At 39.3% G+C, this 12121-nt stretch overlaps 1 protein-coding gene across 2 annotated transcripts in view; it reads right to left on the bottom strand.

Annotated features, from left to right (window-relative positions):
- slc24a4b (solute carrier family 24 member 4b) overlaps nucleotides 1-12121 on the bottom strand; it is a 101080-nt gene that overhangs the window by 71114 nt on the left and 17845 nt on the right. For both annotated transcript variants that reach the window (XM_034162133.1, XM_034162132.1), the window contains exon 2: nucleotides 5010-5111. In XM_034162133.1, the coding sequence (XP_034018024.1) occupies nucleotides 5010-5111 (102 nt within the window). The remainder of the gene's footprint in view (nucleotides 1-5009; nucleotides 5112-12121) is intronic.

The following is a 12121-nucleotide window of genomic DNA, read 5'->3' as shown; positions in this document are numbered from 1 at the left end:
CTGTGATGTGTTGGATGCCAGCCCAGTCTCAAGTTTTTTTTTTTTTCGTGCTTCCGTCACAAAATGATTCAAATTTTCACGATTTACTCAAAGTTTACTTAAACAGTTGAATTTTCCTTCCTTCTTACGAGTTAGATAATTTATTTGTAATATTATGTTTATTACATATGTAACATCTCGATCGTTCAGATGCACTGCGCAACGTTCACAATATTAATGTGCGCCAGACGTTATGAACATTTCAAAGTTTTCTTTGCACACTGGCACGCATGCAAAATTGCATGCCAGTGCGGGAATCAAATTCATGCAGGTGTAAGGCACCTCAAGTCACACTGATTGAAGAAACTTATGAGTAACCCATGAAATTCTGATGTCCATGTCAATTTTTGTCCTGTACAAAATAACTCATTCTGTAAATGCATTCCTTGTCAGCTGATGTCCAATGAGCATCTTGGAAAGTTCTGTGCACATTCAAAACTGAGTAGACAGAGCTTCCTCAGTGGTTGCACCATTATTTAAAAGTCTTGTCCTCTGTTAGCTTGCCAGTGGATATCTGGTAGGTGTTTGTTATTGGATAGTCTTCTGTTTGCATCCAGAAGTGCTGCACACCTGTTTTCGGCAGTTCACTTATTCCATTAGAGACCCAAAACCACCGGAAACTGACTTATTAGGCGATTTCTGCCACTGAAATTATTTCAGTTATTCATCTGTTTACTTAACCCGTTTTGCCCCACTGGCAACAATTGTTGCTGGAGTGTATGTCTCATTTTCTACTAAAAAAAAAAAAAAAAAAAAAAAAAAAAACCCTCAAAGGTACCAATGCAACTTTTTCCATTTATTAAAAAAAAAAAATCTAGGAATAAACTGGTTAATTTGGTCACAATGTGACTACACTGTAAGCCACATGACTAGACCAAAACCTTTTGTCCACCAGATCCAGAACACCCTAGTATACCTATGGACAGAGTCAAAGGATCCTGATCACTCATCTTAAATCATGCACTTGACCTTCAATTCCAAGCCTGAACTAAGATGCAATTTGATGTTCCAAGACCAAGTGACAGTCTCAAGGTCCCTAGTCAAAAGGTGTCTGGTGATGCTAACACCCACACAACAGAATTAAAGACCAAGTTACTGGTGCTTCCTGTGTCATTGTAAAACTGATGCAAACCATTGACCTACATCAACGAGTTTGACTTTATTTGGTCTATTTTTGGCCATGTGGCACATTTCTCTGGGCATGACCCAGCCCACAGGTGACTGTGCTGAAAGACCTCAGAAGCTGAAAAAGGCCAAGGAGATGCCCACATTCCATATGGCTGTGGCAGATGTATACTTTTGATAAGTGGAATTGAACTGGTTGTGGATGGCTGCCATGCACAGACTGGGGGCAGTTCCAAGGCCTGGTTTATCTGGCACATGGTACCTGATCTTGGCCCATTCAGTTGTTCACAGGATTGCCTAAAAACTGACAAATGAAAGAGATACCATAAAAACGATCATATTAGTTTCGCTCATGATAAACTTTCAGCGTTATCTTCAACCAATGCTGCAAATCATATCTTGATGCCATCTATAAAGCAAGACGCATCTGTGGGAGTATGTGGCTCATCTTTCTGACTGTCAGATTTGCCTCAGCTTTCAGGTATGGCGTGTGCATAGCACAATAATGTGCATCCCGTATTATAAAAATTTTGGGAATTAATTTTCAAAACCTTTATTTTGATTAACATTCATACATCCAGGATGGCGTGGCTCACTGACGTTACTGGTAGCAAATTTAATCAGATAGTTCATGTTGCTCGTACCATTTCACAATAAAATGTTTAATGCCAGCATCTCAGCAAATACTTTTACTGTGAAACTCATGCTGAGATTAACTTGACACTGAGAAGATGTTGGCTAAAAAAAAAAAAAAAAAAAAAAAAAAAAAAAAAAAATCAGTATTACACCAACAAATTTCCCACTATTTGTCCAATGTTTCAGTAAGTACATAAGCTGAAGAAAATCTTATATTTGATGTTCAAGTTTAAATAAGTTGTACAGGAAGTGGGGTACAGTACCCCATTTAGAATATTTGAAACAGCAAATCCAGTACTGGATTTGCTGTTTCAAATATTCTAAATGTTCCATTTAATTTTGTCTGAATCTCTTCCAATAACCTGTTTAATAGGAATCCTTTTATTTTCATATTCTTGATAAACTGATTTTTAAAATCAATATGAAATACTATATTCAAATAGTAATATAACATAAGTACACATCTTTGTACATCCACCTTCAAATACAGCCTCTTACGACCATTCATGAGAAATCTACTTAAGCTCCCAATTTTCTATAGAAGTACAAACCTCCTCTAGGCACTGCATTAGTGATTCATAAAGGGCTTTGTGTGATCAAAATCAAATCAATCATAAAAACTGGAAGTGTGGAAGAGGATGTTACATGGGGAACAATACAACAGCACCACAGTCTCAAACCTCATGTGATTTCTAAATGGATGGGAGACAACAGCCTGTGCTGGGAGATGAACCCAACAAGCATATTGATTGTCAACAACAGGAGAAAGTATACAGTCCATACAGAAAGAAACTGGGCTTTGTGGGAATCAAACCCATAACAGTGCTAATGATAGGAAATAAACCAAGCTGCAGTCAGATATGTATCATTTGGTTTCTTCCTTGAAAAAACTATTTCATATTACTTGTTGGTTCTTATCTTTGTACTGTACTTGGGGAACTGGTACCACTGGTTCCTGGGGTTGTTGGAGTGCATTTAAACCATGTGGTGCAGGTGTCAGTGACAATGGAACAGGCAGCATACAGTTCAGTGTAATTATGGAAGGCGCTGCTTCTTGTAAGTGCACAGAGGAGGCCAGAATATAATCACTACCTGATCTGTTTAATTGCCCTCAGAGTGTTGTTATAGCACAAGTGACCGCAAGACATTTTTGGGGGGGCTGGGGAACAGAATCAGCTGTTCTGCTAATTTATTGCTTCTGTTTGATCCTGTACAGTATTTTGTCTACACACTTTATCCTCAGCTTGCTGCCAGTTTTGACCCAGTCAGTACCACCTAAGATGACAAACAATCCAATCTCAATATTAAAATTTAAGCGTATTCCACATTTATTCCACATGATTATGAGGATTAGTGAAATGTATAGTTTGGACCATCTATGATGCCACATTATGGCGTTATGGGGTTTAGAGAGCAAAAACTGTTATCAAAGCCCATTTCAGTTTGTACTGGGATCAAAAACGGAAGTTGGGCCAAGTCATTTGTTGACCTAATAGGACTGCATAAAACACCACAGATCAGAGTTGTGGATGACAATCACAAGCAGACAACCAAGCGCTCAACCTCACGGAAGTGCCCATTTATTTAATCATAAACATGAGCATCCCCTTGGCCTTCTCCAGGTAATGGGGTCTTTAACACAGAGGCACACAGATGCTGGATCATGAGTCACCTGTCCAAAATGTTGCAGACGCTCCATCACAATGCAAATAATACAACCCAAAATCTCCAAGCAACCATTTGTTTGACAAATCCAAAAGAGTCCATGTACCAAAGACATCAGGTTCCAGAAAGGAAGCTAAAATATTGGACCTCTATTCTCCTTCAAAGATAGATTTCACCAAACACTTCTGTCCAGCAACCTCATGACTCCATGAGCTCTTCCCAAGTGCCTAATGAACACTAAGGCCATGGACCCAAAGACATGAACATCATTACAGAGAATGAATGTTTCTTACAAGTTCAATACATCCAAATATAAAGTCCAGGAAGTTATTTAAAACCTGGATCTTAGTCTTGATCCAGGGTAATCAAACCCAGACACTCAGCTTTTCAAGTGAGGCAATCAGGGTGCCTCTGTTCTATACAGTAGCTGTGTACGGACTATGATCCCCAGCAACCTCTTATTAGCTCAACCAATCCCATGTGTTATCACGGAGACAGTCCAAAGTACACCTCCTCGGAATTGTATTTTCAGACAAATGTGATTTTTAAAGACTATTGGAACATTTAATTCTATCGTCTTTAACTGACCCCAACCTGGCTATAGATACCACTCTGGAAACATTTCAAATTTGTGTAGGATATGGTAGAGAGTGGGACTAGGTTGGAAGTGTTTAGTGACCTTACAAGGTAAAACAAAGCCTCCTTGGCCTGCAGACTGCCTACGAGTTCAATGGAGTTGGATTTCAACAATAGAAAAAAATTCTAGTGGATATACACTCAAAAAAAAAAAAAAACTGATGCATTGGATAAACTCAATTAACTTATGAGCAGGTTTTCCAGCTAATAAATGTATGTAGCCCCAACTCAAAGCACATCCACGCAAGATAACCAAATTTAGTTGGGATTACATATATTTTAGATGGAAATCCTGCCCATAATTAAATTGAGTTCATCCAATGAGTTATTTGAGTGATACACACACAAAAAATAAAAAAAAAAAGCTGACTCATTGGATTGGATTCCATGTAATAGATGTATGTAGCCCCAACTCAAAACACCAATTCAAGATAATGTAAATTAGTTTAGTTGGGACTGCATATATTAGATGGAAATCCCACCCATAATTGAATTGAGTTCATCCAATGAGTTATTTGAGTGATGCACTACAAAAACAACACTGGCTCATTGGATTGGATTCCATATAATAAATGTATGTAGCCCCAAATCAAAACATTTCAAGATGATGCAATTTAATTTAGTTGGGACTTCATATATTTATTAGGTGGAAATGCCATAATTGAATGGAGTTCATCCAATAAGTTATTTGAGTGATACACAAAAAATGACTAATTGGATTCCATCTAATAAATATATGTAGTCCCAACTAAATTAAATTACACCATCTTGAATTGATGTGTCATTTGAGTTGGGGCTACATACATTTATTAGATGGAAATCTCGCCTATAATTTAATTGCATTCATCTAAAGAGCCTTTTTTTTTTTTTAGTGTAGAGAAAAAAAAAACACTTGTAGACGGGCATACCTGGCTCCGAGCAGTTCTTATCTGTGTGACTGTGTGGCGCCGAAGCCATCAGTCTTCTTCCCCAGTGTCTGTCATCGTAATCGACATCCACCAGCCCGTGGCCTGCAAAAAAATAAATTAAAACAGCTTTAATTTTCCAAATACTGAGCAACACTCACACTTGTTGGCACAGTGAAAACCTCCAAAGTCTTTTGCTTTTTATTTTTTTCCCCCCTAAGTGCAAACTGACATTGCTTAATCACCCAAAGAGGTCTGAATTGTCATTATCCCCAAACAAGGCTGCATCATCATACAGCAGCAATAACACAGACAGCTGCCACTCCATTAGTGCTGGATCAAAACAGCATTCAGATTACATTAACTTGCTCTAACATCTGTAACAACTGCAATCTCACATTTATCATGCTTAAATTGAGAGAAACTGAAGATACAATTAAATAATGATTAAAAAGTCACTGAAATTCAAACTATAAGGAGTTGCACTCACAATTCTCATAGGCAGCTATGGGGATTCCTATGTAGCCCCCTATGTAGAACCCTAGGGGCAGTTTGCACTGGTGCTCATCTCTAGATTCTGTAGCATCAAGCAAATGAGCGTCTACAACTGACTGTGCCGGGGCGCCATTCTGACAAGTTACATCCCCAGCAGAGGCTGGTACCCATTTACAGTTGGACAAGACACTAAATCTGTCCATCCAAGGACACAGGTGGGTAGCACAAACAGGGCTCAAATCCAGGTCTACATGTTGGCAGACCAACTCCTTAGCCACTTTGCTACAAGTTCTACACCCCTGCTCCCTCCCCCCACAAACTAATTTGAGGGGGTATTACAAATCCTCATATTTAAATCTGGAACAATTTGGCATTTGTCCAATTTATTAATTTATCAGAGGATATTGAGTTGTAGATGAGAATAGGGGACCAATGTCAATCTACCCCACAAAGCCCCGACTCAGACTTCAGTTGTTTCAACTGGAAAGGTGCGTACAAGAATCTGCAAGGGTTCAAAACCATGTAAACCGTAATTGACCAAAAGTTATGTTGAGGATGTCATAGTGCCAACTGGTATGTCACGTTGTCGGTCTCGCCATGTGCCACATGCCCTGCCATCTGCTTACAAGTCTCACCACTGGCAGATGTTGTGAATGATCAGACCTCAGGACTTGTATGAAACCAAGTCCCACTAGACATGCATTTGCCTCACTAGTCCCAGCATCAGGAAGCACAACAAACAGGAGGAATGAGGAACCAATGATTAAACTGAAATCATCGTAAACAGTGACAAAAACAAAGACTCCTACAGAACCTTGCACACCCCACTGGAAAATCAAGTCTGTAGAACACCAAAATTGCACAAATTCTCTTGTTTGATGTTCTGCCCATCATTTGTATTTAATGAACATTTGTCTTAAACTAACTTGCACGAAAAAAACAACCCCCCTGACGAATCTTTTGTATGGACAGATTCAATTTCAATTTAATTTATTTATTTATATAGCGCCAAATCACAATAAAGTTGCCTCAAGGCGCTTCACAGAAGTAAGGTCTAACCTTACTAACCCCTAACCACACAGCTGACAGTGGTAAGGAAAAACTCCCTCTGATTGGAGGAAGAAACCTCAAGCAGATCAGACTCAAAGGGGTGACCATCTGCTTGGACAACACCGATATACAGGACATTTGGGGAATGGACAGATGGTTGTTTTCCAGAAACCCAATCATTTTATACAGACATTGCTTTGACATGGTGCATTTGACTACAAGTTCGCCACATTTATGCCAAGTGTGTGAGGCTTTAGGGTAAACCCCACATTTTAACCCTTTTTGGCTGCTTTCTGTAAATCCATAGTTTTAGAGATTTTGCCTAAGTGAATTACCCAGACTTTGTAACACTGAACACAGGGATACCTGGGAAGATCACAAGTGTAAATAAGGTAAAAACATAAATATAAAATGCCAAAGTCATCAACTCCAAGTCAAGACCCTAGAATGTGTTCAAATCAGGCAGTCGAACCCTCAAACACCTTGACTGAGTAACAAAAGTGGTCCACAACCCACACTCAAAAGTAAAAAAGTAAATGGCAGACCAACTACTAAGAATTGGATGATATTTAATACGTTACAATTGTGACTATGTCAAGCATAAATGAAACTGGCAAGATTTAAGCAACAGTATTCTAATAAAAATATAAATTCATAGCCAGATTTACATATTTAGAAATCTGGTTTGTTTCAACTGCATATGAACACATTTCACTGAAATATCTCTCAAATTATAAAGTACAGTTTTTTAAAGCTCTAATCCAGATTATGGGAAAAAAATACAATGCAATTAAAATGTGCAAATCTTACAAGCAGGAGGAATATTTTGATTGCACAGTATTAAGAAGCATAACATTGTTAAAGTAACGTGATCTGTCAGATTCATCTTTCTACCTTTTTGAACTCTTGCAGGCTCGTGCACTATTTTCTCATGATGCCATTTAAATCTGAGGGTTGAGGGAACACTGGGATTAGCATTAGTCTTAAACAGCATAACTGCATATGCCAGAATTAACCAGTTGGGTTATTTTTTTGATGTGGCTCATGTCAATGTAACACCTGGAGGAAAAAAAAAAAAAAAAAAAAAAAACAGGACACCACATTGGGAACTCAATCACTGTGGGTATTTATGGTTTAATCCCTGATAACAGAAAAAAAAAATGAATGAATTTTGAATTTTCCTTTCCTTCCCACTGTCGCCAAGTGCTTGCTCACAGGGGGTCGTTTAGACCGTTGGGGTTTTTACGTAATTATTGTATGGCCTTGCCTTACAATATAAAGTGCCTTGGGGCAACTGTTTGTTGTGATTTGGCGCTATATAAATAAAATTGATTGATTGATTGATGGAGAAATGGACAAAAAGTGAGTTAAATTTTGATCTGAATCTGGCTCAGAGAACAGATGCTGCAGTTTCCCATTAATGCTCTGCAATCAAAGTGAACAGGATCAAAAGGTCAGCAATCTGGATGCTCAGTTTAAATTAACTGCAGAAAATCCGTTTAAAAAAAAAAAAAAAGCTTGATCACTGTAGTGTTTTGACTGTTGAATTTTAAAATTCCTGTCTGACTGGCTCTGCTCTGTGCAGTTTGATGTGCCAGAGTCAACCTGTGACATTTCATGTCAAATTACTTCAGATTCATCAGAAAGCACGTAATTAGCTTTTTTTTTTTTTATTCAATCGACATCCTACTTTTTAAACATTTATCATTGTAGTTCTGGAGTTGTACCCAGCACCAAATACAGTGCATCCAGAAAGTATTAACAGCACTTCACTTTTTATACACTTTGTTATGCTACAGCCTTATTCCAAAATGGAATAATGTAATTTTTCCCCTCAAAATTCTACTCACAACACCCCATAATGACAACGTAAGTTTATACAATATTTTTTTTTTAAAGAAATCACATGTATACAAGTATTCTCACCCTTTCCTTAATATACCTTTGACAGCAATTACAGCCTCAAGTCTTCTTGAATATGATGCCACAAGCTTGGTGCACCTATCTTTGGGTAGTTTTGTCCATTCTCTTTACAGCACCTCTCAAGCTCCATCGGGTTGGATGGGGAGCATCGGTGCACAGCCATTTTCAGATCTCTCCAGAGATCTTCTATAGAGTCAGGTCTGGGCTCTGGATGGGCCACTCAGGGATATTCACAGAGTTGGCATTCACACCAAAGAAATCTTTGTCTAATCAGACCAGAAAATTTTGTTGCTCATGGTCCGAGAGGCCTTCAGGTGCCTTTTGGCAAAGTCCAGGCGGGCTGCCATGTGCCTTTTACCCCAAGGACACCATCCCAACCATGAAGCATGGGGGTGGAAACATTTTGGGGATGCTTTTCTGCAAAGGGAATAGGACAACTGCACTGAAGGGTGGATGGATGGGGTCATGTATCACGAGATTTTGCCAAACAACCTCCTTCCCTCAGTAAAAGTGTTGAAGATGGGTCGCGGCTGGGTCTTCCAACATGACAATGACCCGAGAAAGCCAGGTGAACTAAGGAGGGGCTCTGTAAGAAGCATTTCAAGGTCCAGCAGTGGCCTAGACAGTCTCCAGACCTGAACCCAATACAAAATCTTTGGAGGGAGCTGAAAGATCTGGAGAAGATCTGTATGGAGGAGTGGACCAAAATCCCTGCTGCAGTGTGCAAACTTGGTCAAGAACTACAGGAAACGTCTGACCTCAGTAACTGCAAACAACGTTTCTGTACTGAATACTTATTTCATGTAATTCTTTATGAAATCATACAATGCGAATTATTGAATTCTGTCTCAGTTGAAGTGTACCTACGATAAAAATTACAGATCTCTCCATTCTTTATAGGAGGGAAAAACTGCAAAATTGATAGTGAATCAAAGGAGCGATCCGTCCTGCTGTTTGGATAAGACGGCCGATTAAAACAGTGGCCATCTTCAAAGCTGTCTAAAATGTGGGCTTTACCGAAGGAGCTGTCAGTGTGTGTGTGTACGGAGTCAACAGGCTGCGAGGGAGGGGTGGGGCAGGGAGATTCCTGAATGGAGGCACAACACATTACAGTCTCGTGAGAACCATCAGTGCACGCAGCAAGTGCGGAGCAGAGAGAATTTTAACCCGAGTGAACAAAAAACCAAAACATGGAGCTGCCTTTAATTTTCTTTGAACTTTCTCTCCAAGTGTGATTCTGCCGTTACCGTCCTGTTCACACCATGTGCGTGTCGTATACTGAATTTATGAGATCATGAGATGAAATAAATGGTCAAATATCTTTAAAAACATATTTAAAAAATGAGAATATATGAATGAACTGGGGAAAAATTCTGCATACACGAGTTAAAAAACCCTGACGTGGAGAAGCTGTGGTGATGTTCAGACGCACAGATCACAAAAATCAGGTGAGAACTCTGAACTTTAACAGCTGTTATTTTCCAAAGGTATTTATTTGTTCAATCTTGAGCTTAATATAGTGTTTAAGCACAAAACGTGACTGATGAGAAACAATAGCAACAACCACAAATCAGACAAAGGTGGGACTGTATGTAAAATGAAGATAAAAATAAAAATGTTGCACTATCCCCAGTTTCTCCACTTACAGAAGCCAAACGTTCTTCCAGAGGTGTGTAATTATACTACGATAGTAGAATATAAAGAAGGGAACAAAAAAAAAAAAAATAGACAATATATTCGTCAATCACAATTATTTATCTAACAATCGTCTCCAGAAATTCCTAATTGTGACAACCCTAGTTGGAGGATAAGATTTCCAGTAGGGAACCATTTGTGTGTAGATTGTGGTGCTGTGTGTCACTACCAACAATGTGCAAGTTTTTGCTCCAGTCACCTCAGCTTTTCACAGACAACTTCATCCCCTGAGGGGTCAAACTGAAGCCACCTGCTGATGTTACTGATGCACGATTGCACACATCTAGTGTACAAAGGCAAAAATAGACCTTCAAGCACAATGAAGATGACAAAATTAAACCTGCAGTGTTATGGTGCAGGTATTAAAACACATATAGATCTCCTTACTGTGATAACCTGAGGCAGAGGTGTTGTCAGAGCTGTTTTTCTAAACTCCAGACTGCTCCATGACAGAGGGCGATCGAGCATAATGGAGGAGAAATGCCATCCTCCAGCTCTGTTCAATCACCTCAGAGGAGACACCAAGGGCACGCAGCCATCAGTCATCCTGTGCTATGAATATTCTCCCTCGTGAGAGTTTCTCCTGCTTTGTGAACACCCCCAGCACAGATTGGACCTCACTGCCTCACCAGCAGCCTGCTGCTCAGAGAAACTTTGGCCCCTTCCTGATTTTCCCCAACAGCTGTTCTACTCCCTTATAACCATTCAATCAATGCACTTGCAGGATGATCAACATGAAGGACGCCACATGGCACCCTGTGTCAAATCCCATCCATACAGATCACTCAGTACATCCACAGCCAATCAATCAGAAGGACGGTAGCTTTCGCCAGGAGATATGAAGCCCTTGTTCCGACTGGGAGAGCTCAGAAAATCAGATATCCACATCCATATGTGAGCAGCAGATCTCAGAACTCAAGTTCAGAAAGTACTTCTCACCTTGTAGTGGTGCAGCTTAGCTAAAATTTCCATAAAAATTGTTCATTTTGTGATAAAAGCATGGAATTTGGCACACATTCTAAACTAACTAATGTTTATTTTCAGATATGGAGCCTTGCTGGGGTTAAAATTTAAGAATGCTCCAATCATGTTGAAACCTATACCACATTTGTATGATCATAGTGATTCCAAAAATGTATAGTCTGGACCATTTATGACTGAATTCCATGAAGTTATGGGGTAAAAACAGCAAAAATGGTGACAAAGGTCAATTTCAGTCATAGCATTTCGCTGTATGAGGCACCATTTAGTATCTCTCAAATCCCAGTTGTGTGGTGACCCCTGCCTTTCCAGCAAGGATTAAGTTTAAACAACAAATTTGTTTAATCAGAGCAGCAAGTTTGATTTCTTGCCCAGCTGACTGGCTCTTAACCCTCTGGGGTCTGAGGGCATTTTTTGGACAGCTCACTCACCTGACAAATGTTTTATTATTGCTGTTAACAGCTCTCCCTGCATCCCACAATCAAGTTTTGTCTTTTTTCAGGACAACCTGTGCCTTCAAAATATGTTTTTTTGTTGTGTTTTATAAGTGTCAAAGGTTTACAGTCAAAAATAGGCAAGGAAGAAAAGCGAAAAATGATTTTCCACACATTTATTCAAAACACACAAACTATAACAAACAACTTTTGACACTATAAAGGTAATTTGAGGTCTTGTGTGAAAGACTGTACAACAAAAAGGTTCAAACAATAAACAAATGCACATTTTGAACAATATATACAAAATGGTCTATGCGTTTTGTTATTGTGATATGGTAAACAGTGCTTTATGCCGAGAAAGCAACAGAGTTATCCAGTAACATTCACATGCAAACTAGTGGAGCAATCCTAATAGTTACACACTCTGAGCACATGAGATTGTCAGAGGCTCTCCGTCTGCTCCTGCTTTCACTGATCACTGTGCGTAATGGCGCAGGGCGCACCAAGTATGTACTCATAGGGGCACCCAGGGCT

Source organism: Thalassophryne amazonica, chromosome 21, assembly GCF_902500255.1.
Source record: "Thalassophryne amazonica chromosome 21, fThaAma1.1, whole genome shotgun sequence".
NCBI classification, from domain to species: Eukaryota; Metazoa; Chordata; class Actinopteri; order Batrachoidiformes; family Batrachoididae; genus Thalassophryne; species Thalassophryne amazonica.
This window is presented reverse-complemented; position numbering and strand designations above follow the sequence as displayed.